The 15,269-nt window shown below is 37.6% G+C and overlaps 1 protein-coding gene across 2 annotated transcripts in view; it reads left to right on the top strand.

The window, feature by feature from the left end:
• LOC125129754 (Golgi pH regulator) overlaps positions 1 to 15,269 on the top strand; it is a 55,088-nt gene that overhangs the window by 30,008 nt on the left and 9,811 nt on the right. For both annotated transcript variants that reach the window (XM_047784833.1, XM_047784834.1), the window contains 3 exons: positions 4,059 to 4,168; positions 6,359 to 6,447; positions 7,390 to 7,482. In XM_047784833.1, the coding sequence (XP_047640789.1) occupies positions 4,059 to 4,168; positions 6,359 to 6,447; positions 7,390 to 7,482 (292 nt within the window). The remainder of the gene's footprint in view (positions 1 to 4,058; positions 4,169 to 6,358; positions 6,448 to 7,389; positions 7,483 to 15,269) is intronic.

Genomic DNA, 15,269 nt, shown 5'->3' with positions numbered 1-15,269 from the left:
CACCAGATCCTTAACCCACTATGGCAGGCCAGGTATCAGAACCTGTGTCCCAGCACTCCCAAGACCCTGCTGATTCTGTTGCATCACAGCGGGAACTCCTAAAAGTACTTTTAAAATGTATGTTTTCAAAATGACATTTCTAGAAATCCGTATTACAATGGGTAAAGGCATAAGCTCTAGATTCAGACTGTCTGAATCTGAATCTTTGGCCTACAATTCACAGTGTGACTTTGAGCTAGTTTCCTTATTGCCTTATGTCTTGGTTTCCTCATCTGTAAAATGAAAAAATATTAATGAGTTGACTGACATGTAGAGCTCTTAGAACAATGAACTAGCATAGCTTAAAAATTCTGAAGAAGAGTGAAATGGAAAGTATCAGTCTATCTGATTTCAAAACTTAGTATACAGCTGTAATAATCAAGAATGTGTGGTATTGGCAGAGGTATATGGACACATAGATCAATGAAACAGAATAGAGAACTCAGACCAAACAATTATGCCCAACTAATTTTTTTACACAGTTGCAAAAGAAATTCAATGGAGAAAAGATAACCTTTTCTTTCTTTTTTTTTTTTTTGGCTTTTTGCCATTTCCAGGGCCGCTCCCGTGCTAGGGGAGGTTCCCAGGCTAGGGGTCAGATCCGAGCTGTAGCTTCTGGCCTACAACAGAGCCACAGCAACACGGGATCTGAGCCGCATCTGCAACCTACATCACAGCTCATGGCAATGCCAGGTCCTTAACCCACTGAGCAAGGCCAGGGATCGAACCCAAAACCTCATGGTTCCTAATCGGATTTATTAACCACTGAGCCACGACGGGAACTTCCGAAAGATAGCCTTTTCAACAGATGGTGCTTGAATCATTGAACATCCTTAGATTTTTTTTTTTCCCCAAATGAATCTCAATCTAAGTCTCACGCCTTATGCAAAAATTAATTCAGAATGTAAAACTGTAAAACTTAGGGGGCAGGAGTTCCCATTGTGGCTCTGCAGTTAACAAACTGGACTAGGATCCATGAGGATGAGGGTTCAATCCCTGGCCTCACTCAGTGGATCAAGGATCCAGCATTGCCATCAGCTGTGGGGTAGGTTGCAGACGTGGCTCAGATCTGGTGTTGCTGTGGCTGTGGCATAGGCTGGCAGCTATAGCTCTGATTTGACCCTTAGCCTGGGAACTTTCATATGCCTCAGGTGGAGCAGCAAAAAAGAAAAAGAAAAAAAATAAAACTTAGGGGGCAGAATAGAAATATTTGAAATCTAGGGCTACGCAAAGAGTTCTTAGTAACCTTGACACCAAAAGCACACCTTATAAAATGAAAAATTGATAAATTGGACTTTATCAAAACTAAAAACTTTTGGGAGTTCCCATCGTGGCTCTGCAGTTGATGAACCCGACTAGTATCTATGCAGATGCAAGTTTGATCCCTAGCCTTGCTCAGTGGGTTAAGGATCTGGCATTGCCATGAGCCGTGGTATAGGTCACAGACACAGCTCAGATCCCAAGTTGAGGCGTATGCTGGCTCTGATTCGACCTCTAGCCTGGGAACTTACATATGCCACAAGTGTGGCCCTAAAAAAAAAGACACACACAAAAAAAACCCTAAAAACTTTTGCTCCATGAAAGACTCTGCTAAGAGGATGAAAAGACAAGTTATAAACTGGGAGAAAATATTTGCAAACCACGTTTTGAAAGAACTAACTTTCACAACTTAAGAGTAAAAAAAAAAAAAATCTAACAGAAAATGGGCAAAAGACATGCACAGATATTGTACTGTACAGGGTATATAAGTGGCAATTAAGCACATGAAAAAGTTTTTAATATCATTAGCTGTTAGATAAATGCAATCAAGACCATGAGATATTATGACACACACCTATTAGAATGGCTGAAATAAAAATTAGTGACGATAACAAATGCTAGTAAGGAAGCAGAGAAACTGGATCACTCATTCACTGGTGAATGTAGAACAGTATAGTAATTCTGGAACACAGTTTAGCAGTTTCTTAAAAAAACTATGCAACTATTACACAACCGAGCAATTGCATTCCTAGGTGCTTTTCCAAGAGAAATGAAGACTTATTTTCACACAAAAATTTGTACCTTAATGTGTATAAGCGCTTTTATTCATACTAGCCAAAAATGGAAATAATCCAGCTATCCTTTAATGGATGAATGGTGAAGCAAACTGTGGTATATGCATACCACAGAATCCTACTGAGTAATAAAAAGTAATGCGCTACAATTAGATGCAACAACCTGGATGAATTTTTAGAAAATTATGCTGAGTAAGAAAAGCCAATCTGCAAGAGGTTATATGCTGTATTCTTCTATTTACATGACATTTTTGAAAGGACAGAATGGAAATGGAAATCAGATTCATGGTTGCCAGGGGGTAGAGAGGGGCTAGAGGTGGAAGTATGGAAGTGGGCTATATAAGGGCAGGAAGAAGGATCCTCGTAGTGATGGAAATGTTCTACATTTTGACTGTATCATTGTATTACCCTGGTTGTGATACTGTACTATCAACTTGTAAGAAGTTTCCATTGGAGTTCTGGGTATGGCCCGAAAAAGACCAAAAAAAAATTTTTTTTAATTAAAGAGGCAATAGTGATGGTTAATGACCACGATGGTGGTAGTGATGATAGTGAAGAAAAGTTCAAGGTAAAAAGCATCTGCTTCTGTAGTACCTCACATTGTTTCTCCACCACATCTCAGAAAGTTTAATATTGTTACCTTTAATATTATTCCTTTAATCCAGCATGGTATGCTGATGCAAACTTCTAAATGAGAGGGAAAGGATCTCTTCCTTCTTGCTCCAGCTTTCCCAACTATGAATATAGGAAAACTAAGGCTTATGAGTCTTGCCAAGTCAAAATCTCCCTCAGTCTGAGCTTCTCCTTGGTTGTTAATTACATCTTCCAATAGTTTCAGTAAACATGTGTAATTAAGGAAAAGCCAGAAAGAGCCAGAACTTGGAAGTTATATTCCATTCACTACATATCCAGATAAAAGTCTTTTTAAGGAGGAAACAGTTAAGTCAATATAGCCGACGCACTTAATATTCTTTGTTGTTAATATCATTTTAGCCCATGACTTAAAGAATTGAGCCCACAGAAATACCATTTCGTATTTGGTACCATTGGTACCATTTGCGTTGGTCCTGACCGTGAATACTAATGCTGCTTCTTCATCCTTACCACTTCTATCTCTTGTCACACTTTTGAGGTTAACCTTGGGTTAAATTTTTCTTTACTTCTACAACTCTATTTTTATTAGACTCATCCTGGTTTATTTTAAGCCTTTAGGCCTTGGCCCAGTGTACCCTGCAAGTAACCATTTATCCACAAATGACCTTATTTTTCCTCATAAGGACCCTATTCCTTGTGGTGGGCTGGAACATGCCAACAGCTACCACTGAATGGGTAGGTCCTCCACAGACTGACAGAACAAGAGAAAGGACAAGTTGCCTGCCAATTTATTCATTGGTAGGAGGAGATTGGCATTAGAGGGAAAATACTCTTTTAGAAGAGGCCAAGTTTATGTAATTTTTCTGGGTTTTTTTTCTTTTGTCTGCTTTTGAAAAGGGAGGAAAGAAACATTTATTGTGTTTCTAACCTGTACCTGATCCTTTAGCTAAACATGTTAGCCATTATTTTATTTTGTCCTTAAATGACAATGGTAATAATTATTAATATATGTACAGTACTTTGTAGTTGACTGCATGAGTTCTTATGTATTGTTTCATTGATCTTCGCTATCACCTGGAAATGAGGAAATGAAAACTCTAAGGCTGCATAGCTTCCAAGTGGCAGAGTCAGTCCTCACATTTATTGCCTTCTCCAATTCTGTGCTCCTTCTGCTAGGCCACTTTGCTTCTGAGAGGGTAGTTTTCTCTCAGTTGTAAGCAGTAGAAAAGCGAGAGTCCAGAATTTGATTCCTTCCTTCAACAGCTCAGGAAATGAAAGGGGCACATATGAGACTGAGAAGTGGGTGAGATGAGAGTGGACTGTGAGGATCCCTGCTTCCTTGCTGAGGTATTATATTTTCTTTCATTTCAGGATGGCAATGACACGGAGAACTATGTTCCAGAAGGGGGAAGTGCATAACAAACCATCAGGATTCTGGGGAATGATAAAGAGTGTTACCACTTCGGCACCAGGAAGTGAAAGTATCCTTTGTCCCTCTGCTTGATTCTTTCTCTCAATTCTGGTCCAAGGGCAAAAAAAAGTACCATTAGGATAGTCTCTTTAAGATACCTGACTGCATCAGAGTCCAGCTGGCCAGGGCTAGGCTTAGGAAATAGTGTGTACAGAGTCATCTTTCCAACAGCCATAGATTATAAAATCATAAAACCATTGTCTTTGAGCTGAAGGTGTCCTAACAAGTCATTCTTTCCATTTTACAGATGAGAAAATAGTCTCATAGAAATTATCACACAGTGGTTTGTTGCAAAGATAAGACCAGAACTGTGTAGTTCTTTCCACTACGCTGTTATATTTCCTAATTCTGAAAAACCACCACAAAACCATGGCTCCCCGATACTGATAGTTTGAATATGGGATTGTAAGTGCCTGTTTCAGAAGCAGTCAGTATTCCTAAACAAATTTAAGCAGCTCTGTATCTCCAGTGGCTTTTTGGTTTAAAGAATCAAGGAGACTGGGTAAATGAATTCATCTCGACCTGGCTGGTTACAGTGTTAAACTGATTTCCATATTGAATAACAAATCTCTTTGTGGCTCCTGGGCTATTAAGCCAAAATTTAAGGGTACTAGGGGTGAGATAGCATATTCCTGCTTCCTTCTCTGGCCTGAGGAAGTACAAATTTCCTTTTGCTAACTTGGAGGAAAAGAATGTAACCTGTTCTTGCTATAAATTATGACATATCTTTCTGGTATCAAATGCAGGTAGGAATTAGACCAAAAAACAGTAGGATAATTACAGGAGAGGGAAAAAAAAGGACTCCTTTAAATCCACTTAATCAGGAAACATTTATTTCCCATCTTCTTTTCCAGGCAGAGTGCTAAGAGTTAAAATGATGCGCAGAGGATAGCCTCTCCTCAAGGAGCTTACTGCCCAATCATGGGAGAGGCGGACATGTAACTAGTTAGACCCTGTTGTTCAGTGGCCTGCACCATGCCAGCAGCAGCCACTACTGGGGAAGGAACTGAAGGGCATTTGCTGAGTTGGGTAATAGTGGGGAAAATCACAGAGAGGACGGAGGATTTGGATTAAAGTCGAGGCTTCTGTTTTAAAAGTGGCTTTTTTTTTTTTGTCTTTGTAGGGCCACATGTGCAGCATATGGCAATTCCCAAGGCTAGGGGTCAAATCGGAGCAGCTGCCGGTCTATACCACAGCCACAGCAAAGCCAGATCCAAGCTGCACCACAGTTCACGGCAATGCCATATCCTTAACCCACTGAGCAAGGCCAGGGATCGAACCTGTGTTCTCATGGATACTAGTTGGATTTTTTTTTACCGCTGAGCCACAATGGGAACTCTGTAAAAGTGGCTATCTTTACTTTTTTTATTACTTAAAAATCCATAGAAGCCAAAGTTTAGATTTAAGCTATCTTAGCAATAAGAAGTCAAGTCAACAGAAGTATCAGGATTATTTAACCTCTGAGCCTTTTCCCAAATGGAGAGAATGGCACAAATTTACTGAGTTATTAGAGAGTGGCATAGCGTAATGGAAAGAGCGGGCCTTGGAGTAAGGCAGATCTGACTTTGCTTTCATGTCTGCTAGCTGTGTGACTTTAAGCAAGTCATTTGATTCTCTGAGCTTTACTTCCCTTATCTGCAAAATGGGTAACACCTATCTCATGGGATTGTTTTGAGAATAATAGAAGATAATATTTGTAAAGAACTGAAGAAGGTAATGTCTCTACATCCCAGCCTGCATTAGAACTCAGTAAACATTATCCTTTTTTTTTAACTTTTAATTATTTTTTCATTTTTTTTAATAGTTGTCTCATTATCCTTTTTTAACATGGTACTTATTCGGATAATTCAGGAGAAAACTTTTCTGTATTATAAGTGTTTTTCTTATTATGTAACCTTTTGAGATTCCAAAGATTACATTTGACTTAATCTAACTAAATAGAGCAAAAGTAAACAGAACCATCTATCTGAGTCACTTGAGCTAGTGAGAAACTGAGTGGTAGGTGTTTGGTGGAGATGCTCTTGATGGAAAAGTTTTTGTACAGCTGTTTCTGAGGTTGGGAAAATTGTTCTGACTGCTAGCTATGAAGCAAGAAATTGAAAATATAAGCACTATAGAAGAAACCGAAAGCATACGCTTTCTTCATTGCTATTCCTTGAAACTTCTGTATGGTTTGAACCTTGATGCCCATTTCTGCCAGATCTTACTCTTATTCAACAGGAAGTGGATGCTTTGGAAGAACTAAGCAGGCAGCTTTTTCTGGAAACAGCTGATCTATATGCTACCAAGGTACAGAGCAAGGAAACTGAAGTGTGGTTTTTACCAATATGATTGAAGAGAAAACGAGATTGAGTAGCATTTTAGCATCCTCTATGGCCAGGCAGTGTAAGAGGCGCCTCATAAGCTTCAATATCAGCCATGAAGCATTAGATGTCTGCACTCTTCATGATGTTGCTCCTACTAGTAGCAAAATCCTTAGTGGAACACTCAAAAATAGAAATTAGTGAGATAGAAGATGGTTTTCAGCATCTAGGAAGGTGATACACACCCCTTCCTACTGATGATCCAGGATCTAGAGGGTAGCTCCTATGGTAGCCCCTCTGATTGTTGTTTATATTCTCCTAAAAGTTAGTAATACTATTTTAAGAGCAGGAAGACACCTATTTGCCATGGTCTAGCCCTATTTTATAGGATCCAGATCAAGAAGGAACCTAACTATAAGAAGTAACTTTCCAATTTACACCTTAAATGCAATATAATTAAATATGCAAAATCTGTTGAAGTTGTTCAAACTATTTTAATCCTTTTTGAAGATCACTTCAGAGAACTAGCCATATAGAAGAGAGGTTAACATAGGCTTTGGAGAGAGACCTGAGCCGAACTTCCCCTATTCATTAGCTGGGTGACCTTAGGCAAGTTATTTAACCTCTCTAAGCCTCAGTTGTCTCATCTGTAAAATTAAAAAAACATATCTCATAAGAGTTGTTATGAAATTTAAAATAGATAATGCATGTAAGGTGTTTGTCCTAATTTCTGACTTAAAGTAATAGTTCAATAAATATTGCCCATACTGTTACTATTATCTTTTTAACTATTATTTCAATATTAATCATGTGTGGCTTTAATTGTTGATTCGGCCTGAATGGTGATTCACAGAGGCAGGAATATTTTTGTGGTACATAATGTATATTTTGCTGAGACTAACCATGTTTTGTGTTTGCTTTCCCTCAGGAGAGAATAGAATACTCCAAAACTTTCAAAGGGAAATATTTTAATTTTCTGGGTTACTTTTTCTCTATTTACTGTGTTTGGAAAATTTTTATGGTAAGTATATTATTTTTAACTGTCAAGGTTTAGGTGACTTTCCCTGGTAAAGGCAGAGAGAGAAAATTGGGTTTGGTTGAAACATTGAACTAAATTCCAAATCCAGTTGAGTCAACAGAAAATGTGATCTTTTACATCTCTGAGCCTCATTTTCCCCCCTCCTTTTTAGTTTACCTAGAAAAGAGAGGTTGCATTTTTCTTCTGTCAAAAACCATAAATATGTTCTCAGATTATGAAATATATGAAGTGAATGTAGAAGTTTCTTATTTTACACCCTGCTTTCCATATTACCCATTTATACATTGCACAACTCCTACTTTCAGCTCAGAATAGAAACCACCTGTCCTTTTAAATAATCTGTATATACCTTAAAAAGTAAATTCTGAAACATATTTCTACAGATAAATTAATCATCTATGCTTATAGCTCTTATTCTTTTGTGGCTCTTTTTCTTTATGTGCATTTTATGTATTGCATTATTCATCTTTACTTGTGACTCATCTGCAGGTATTAATGGATTTCAGTGTGATTAAAGAAAAGGCTGATTTGACTTTCTGGTTTGGTGGCTTTCCTACTGGAGCTGTGTTTGCACAAAGAGGAGCTTTGTCAGCTTGTTAGTTAATTTTCATCATTGTAGATGAATGGAGGATTCTGGACTGAACAGATCTAATTGATGCTAATACCCATTCAGATGACATTTTAAAATCTTGATTGATTCAGTGGGAAAGGATAAATGATGATAGTGTATTCAGTTAGCTAAGCTGCTAAAGATTTTTCCTGAGATGCAGGCTTTAGGAGAGCATAGCATTTTTTAACAGCTTTATTAAGGTATAATTGATATTCAGTAAGCTGTACATATTTAAAGTGTACGATTTGGAAAGTTCTATATTTGGATATATCCATGCAACAGCTATCACCACATCAAGATAGAGAGTATATCAATCCGTTATTTCCAAAAGTTTCCTTGACCCCTTTTGTAATGTCTATTTCTTTTTATTGCTGAGTAGTATTCCATTGTATGGATAATGCCACAATTTGTTTATCTGGGCCCTTGCTGATCAATATTTGTTTTTTTGTCCAATTTGGAGATATGACAAAGCTGCTATGAACATGTGTATACTAGTCTATATATGGATATATGTTCTCTTTTCTCTTTGGAGAAAACATGTGTAGAATGTCCGGGTCATATGGCAGATGTATGTTTAACTTTTGAAGAAATGGCAAGACTTTTCCAAAGAGGTTGTACCATTTTACATTCCCACCTACAGAATTTGAGAGTTTCAGTTATTCCATATCCTTGCCAATACTTCGTAGTCAGTCTTTTTTTTTTTATTATAGTTGATTTATAGTATTGTGCCAATTTCTGCTATACAGCATAGTGACCCAATCATACATATATATACATTCTTTTTCTCATACTATCTTCCATCATGTTCTATCCCAAGAGATTGAATATAGTTCCCTGTGTTATACAGTAAGACCTCATTGCTTATCCATTCTAAATGTAATAGTTTACATCTACCAAGCCCAAACTCCCCATCCATCCCACTCCCTCCCCACTCCCCCTTGGCAACCACAAGTCTGTTCTCTATGTCTATGAGTCTGTTGATGAATGGATTAAGAAGAAGTGGTACATATATACAATGTAATACTACTCAGCTGTAAGAAAAGAACAAATTAATGCAACTAGAGATTGTAATACCAAGTGAAGTAAGTCAGAAAGAGGAAATCAAATACCATATGATATCATTTATGTGGAATCAAAACTATGGCACAGATGAACCTATCTACAAAATAGAAACAGACTCAGACATGAAGTCAGTCAATTTTAAATGTTTTAATAGATATGAAGTGGTATTAAATCATTTTAATTTGCATTTTCATAATGGCTAATGATGTTGAGCAATTTTTCATGTGCTTTTTTGTCACCGGTATATCCTCTTTGGTGATGTATCTATTCAGATTTTGGGCTTTTTTTTTTTTTTTCAGGCCACATTCCTGGCACATGGAGGTTCCCAGGCTAGGGGTCCAATCAAAGCTGTAGCTGCTGTCTACACCACAGCCGTAGCAATGCAGGATCCAAGCCGTGTTTGCGACATACACCACAGCTCACTACAATGCCAGATTTTTAACCCACTGAGCAAAGCCAAGGTTCAAACTTGTGTCCTCATGGATACTAATCAGATTTGTTTCTGCTGAGCCATGATAGGAACTACTGGCCAATTTTTTAATTAAGTTGTTTTTTGTTTTAATCTAAGGGTATATTCTGGAAACCTTTTATCAAATGCATGGTTTTCAAATATTTTCTCCCGGTCAGTGGCTTGACTTTGCATTCTCTTGGCAGTATCTTTCAAACACCAGAAGTTACTAATTTTGAGGGGTCCAATATATCTTTTTTTCCCCATTACGAGTATACTTTTGGTGTTATAGCTAAGAAAGCTTTGTCTAACCTAGGGTCACAAAGATTTTATTCATATGTTTTCTTCTAGAATTTTAGCTTTATGTTTTACATTTCGGTCTATGATCCATCTTGAGTTAATTTTTTAATTTTTTCATATAGATATCCAAGTATTCTAGCACCATTTGTTGAAAAGAGTGTCCTTTCTCCATTGAGGTGATTTTACAATTTTATCGAAAATTAATTAACCATATATGTGTGGGTCTATTTCTGTACTCTCCATTCTTCTATACACACACACATAGACGCGCCTTTATTTATGCCAATACCACATCATCTTGATCATTCTAGCTTTATACTAAGTCTTGGAATCAGATAGTATAAGTTCTGCAACTTTGTTCTTTTTTCGAACTTATTTTGGCTAGTCTCTGTTCTTTGCATTTCCATGTAAATTTTAGAATCAGCTTAGTAATGTCTAAACAAACACCTGTTGGAATTTGTATTAGAATGTCACTGAATCTTCAGATCAGTTTAAAGAGAAATGACATCTTAACAATGATCCTTCCAATCCATGAGCATGGCATATCTCTTAATTTACTTAGATCTTCTTTAGTTTCAATAATGTTTTATACTTTTTTTTTGTCTTTTTGCCTTTTTCTAGGGCCGCTCCCGCGGCATATGGAAGTTCCCAGGCTAGGGGTCCAATCGGAGATGCAGCTGCCAGCCTACACCACAGCCACAGCAATGCCAGATCCGAGCCGCGGCTGTGGCCCACACCACAGCTCACGGCAATGCCGGACCCTTTAACCCACTGAGCAAGGCCAGGGATCGAACCTGCAACCTCACGGTTCCTAGTCAGATTCGTTAACCACTGAGCCACGACAGGAACTCCAGTGTTTTATAATTTTTAATGTACAGGTTTTTCCACATCTTTTGTCAGATTTATCTCTGAAGTATTTAATATATTTCGATTCTATTACAAATGAAGATGTTTTATAATTTCAATTTCTGAGTGTTGCTAGTATATGGATATATAATAGATGCATATATATTGATCTTACATTCTACAACTTTGCTAAACACCTTTTAATAAATGTTCTAGGAACTTCTTATAAATTCTATAGGATTTTTCTATGTAGACAATCTGATGTCTGCAAATACTGTTTTGCTTCTTCCAATCCAGATGCCTTTTATTTCTTCTCCTCCTTTCTTTTCTTTTCCTTTTTCCTTTCCTTACCTTCCTTTCCCTTACCCTTCCCATTCTATTCCATTCCACCTTTGTTCTTCTCCTTCTCTAGCCTTACTGTGCTGACCAAAACCTTCAGTACAGAGTTAAATAGAGCCATCATCCTGATCTTGTTCCTGATCTTAGGGGGAAAGCATCCAGTCTTACACATTTAAATATGGCGTTAGCTGTTGTTTTTTCCTGAATGCCTTTATCAGGTTGAGGAATTTCCTTTTGTTCATAGTTTGTTGAGTGTTTTTAATCATGAAAGCCTGTTAGATTTTGTCAAATGCTTTTTCTGCCCCTATTGAGATGATCATATGGTTTTTCTTTTTTAGTCTGCTAAGTAGTTAATTACATTAATTTTTAAATATTAAACTGACTTTACATTCCTGCAGTAAACATTATTGGTTATCCATTCTAAATATAATAGTTTACATCTACCAAGCCCAAACTCCCCATCCATCCCACTGCCCCTTGGCAACCACAAGTCTGGTTGTTTTCATATCTTGGCTATTGTGAATAGTGCTATAATGAACATACTGGTGCATGTATCTTTTTCTATGAAAGTTTTGTCTGGATATAGCCCAGGAGTGGGATTGCTGGGTCATATGGTAGTTCAATATTTAGTTTCCTGAGGTATTTCCATACTGTTTTCCAGAGCATTTGTATCAGTTTACATTCCTACCAACAATGTAGAAGAGTTCCCTTTTCTCCACATCCTCTCCAGCATTTGTTATTTGCTGACTTGTTAATGATGGCCACTCTAACTGGTGTGAGGTAGTACCTCATTGTAGTTTTGATTTGCATTTCTCTAAAAATTAGTGATGTTGAGCATTTTGTCATGTGCCCGCTGGCCATCTGTATGTCTTCTTTGGGGAAATTTCTGTTTAGGGCTTCTGCCCATTTTTCAGTTGGGTTGTTTGCTTTGCTGTTGTTGAGTTGAATGAACTATTTGCATATTTTGGAGATTAAACATTTGTCAGTTGAGTCATTTGCAAAAATTTTCTCCCATTCTATGGGTTATCTTTTCAGTTTTTTAATAGTTTCCTTTGCTGTGCAGAAGCTCTTGAATTTAATTAGGTCCCACTAGTTTATTTGTGTCTTTATTGTCTTTTTTCTAGGAGGTACATTGTTTTCATTTATTTTCAATACTTTTTTTAATCGATTAAATTTTATTTTTCATGTCTTCTGGGAATGACTCCTTATCAGATTAAGTAAGACTTTGTGTCTTGATTACCTATTACGGTTTTTGTTTTTGTTTTTTTATTACTCAAATGAATTTATCACATCTGTAGTTGTATATAATGATCATAACAATCTGATTTCACAGGATTTCCATCCCACAGCCAGGCACATCCCCCCACCCCCCAAACTGTCTCTTCTGGAGACCATAGTTTTTCAATGTTTGTGAGTCAGCATCTGTTCTGCAAAGAAGTTCAGTCTGTCCTTTTTTCAGATTCCACATGTCAGTGAAAGCATTTGATGTTAGTGTTTCGTTGTCTGGCTAACTTCACGTAGCATGATAGTTTCTAGGTCCGTCCATGTTGCTAAGAATGCTGGTATTTCGTTCTTTTTAATGGCTGAGTAATACTCCATTGTGTATATGTACCACATCTTCTGGATCCACTCCTCTGTCGATGGACATTTAGGTTGTTTCCACGTCTTGGCTATTGTAAATAGTGCTACAATGAGCATTGGAGTACATGTGTCTTTGCAAGTCATGGTTTTCTCTGGGTAGATGCCCAGGAGTGGGATTGCTGGATCAAATGGTAGTTCTATGTTTAGTTTTCTGAGGAATCTCCATACTGCTTTCCACAGTGGTTGCACCAATTTACAATCCCACCAACAGTGTACTAGGGTTCCTTTTTCTCCACACCCTCTCCAGCACTTATTGTTTGTAGACTTTTGGATGATGGCCCTTCTGGCTGGTGTAAGGTGGCACTTCATCGTGGTTTTGATTTGCATCTCTCTAATACTGAGTGATGTTGAACATCTTTTCATGTGTTTCTCGGCCATCTGTATGTCTTCTTTGGAGAACTGTCTGTTTAGATCTTCTGCCCATTTTTGGATGGGGTTGTTTGTTTTTTTTGGTATGGAGCTGCAGAAGGTGTTGATAAATTTTGGAGATCAATCCCTTCTCAGTTGATTCACTTGCAGAGATTTTCTCCCATTCTGTGGGTTGTCTTTTTGTGTTGTTTAGGGTTTCCTTTGCTGTGCAGAAACTTTGAAGTTTGATTAGGTCCCATTTGTTTGTTTTTGTTTTTGTTGTCAATATTCTAAGAGGGGGATCTGAGAAGATGTTGCTGTCATTTATGTCAGAGAGAGTTTGGCCTATGTTTTCCTCTAAGAGTTTGATAGTGTCTGGTCTTATATCTAGGTCTTTCGTCCATTTGGAGTTGATTTTTGTGTATGGTGTTAGGGAGTGTTCTAATTTCCTTCTTTTCCATGTGGCTGTCCAGTTTTCCCAGCACCACTTATTGAACAAGCTTTCCTTTCTCCATCGTATATCCTTGCCTCCTTTGTCATAGATGAGGTGGCTGCAGGTGCGTGGGTTTAATTCTGGGCTTTCTATCCTGTTCCACTGATCTATATTTCTGTCTTTGTGCCAGTACCATGCAGTTTTGACAACTGTTGCTTTGTAGTATAGTCTGATTCCTCCAGTTCCATTTTTCTTTTTCAGGATGTCTTTGGCTATTCTGGGTCTATTGTGCTTCCAAACAAACTTGAAAATATTTTGTTCGAGTTCTGTGAAAAATGTCCTTGGTAATTTGGTAGGGATTGCATTGAATCTGTAGATTGCCTTGTGTAGTATAGTCATTTTGATAATATTAACTCTTCCAATCCACGAGCGTGGAATATCTTTCCATCTATTTGTGTCATCTTTGATTTCTTTCCTCAGGGTCTTATAGTTTTCAGAGTACAGGTCTTTTGTCTCTTTAGGTAGGTTTACTCCTAGGTATTTTATTCTTTTGGATGCGGTGGTAAACGAGATTGCTTCCCTAATTTCCTTTTCTGCTCTTTCATTGTTAGTGTATAGAAATGCCATCAATTTCTGTATATTGATTTTGTATCCTGCAACTTTGCCACATTCGTGGATGAGCTCTAGCAGTTTTCTGGTAGCGTCTTTACGATTCTTTAGGTATAGTATCATGTCATCTGCAAATAGTGATAGTTTTACTTCTTCCTTTCCAATTTGGATTCCTTTTATGTCTTTTACTTCTCTGATTGCTGTGGCTAGGACTTCCAGAACTATGTTGAAGAGTAGTGGTGAAAGCAGACATCCTTGTCTTGTTCCTGATCTCAGCAGGAATTCTTTCAGCTTTTCACCATTGAGAATGATGTTCACTGTGGATTTGTCATATATGGCCTTTATCATGTTGAGGTAGGTTTCTGTTATGCCCACTTTCTGAAGGGTTTTTATCAGAAATGGGTGTTGGATTTTGTCCAAGGCTTTTTCTGCATCTATTGAGAGGATCATGTGGTTTTTATTCTTCATTTTGTTAATGTGGTGTATCACACTGATGGATTTGCGGATATTGAAGAACCCTTGCATCCCTGGGATAAATCCCACTTGATCATGATGTACAATCCTTTTAATGTATTGTTGGATGCGGTTTGCTAGTATTTTGTTGAGGATTTTTGCATCGATGTTCATCAGTGAAATTGGCCTGTAGTTTTCTTTTTTTGTGGTATCTTTCTCTGGTTTTGGTACCAGGGTGATGATGGCCTCATAGAATGAATTTGGGAGTATCCCTTCCTCTGCAATTTTTTGAAATAGTTTCAGAAGGAGAGGTGTTAGCTCTTCTCTAAATGTTTGATAGAATTCGCCTGTGAAGCCCATCTGGTTCTGGACTTTTGTTTGTTGGAAGTTTTTTAATCACAGTTTCAGTTTCAGTTCTTGTGATTGGTCCATTCATCTTTTCTAATTCATCTTGGTTTAGTCTTGGAAGATTGTACTTTTCTAAGAATTTGTCCACTTCTTCTAGGTTTTCCATTTTATTGGCGTATAGTTGCATATCATAGTCATTTATGATCCTTTGTATTTCTGTGATGTCCATTGTTACTTCTCCTTTTTCATTTCTAATTTTATTGATTTGAGTCCTCTCTTTTTGTTGCTTGCTAAGTCTGGCTAGGGGTTTATCAATTTTGTTGATCTTTTCA

Source organism: Phacochoerus africanus, chromosome 6 (genome assembly GCF_016906955.1).
Source record: "Phacochoerus africanus isolate WHEZ1 chromosome 6, ROS_Pafr_v1, whole genome shotgun sequence".
In the NCBI taxonomy this organism is placed as follows: domain Eukaryota; kingdom Metazoa; phylum Chordata; class Mammalia; order Artiodactyla; family Suidae; genus Phacochoerus; species Phacochoerus africanus.
The sequence above is the reverse complement of the archived record's forward strand: the minus strand, read 5'-3'. Positions and strand labels throughout refer to the sequence as shown.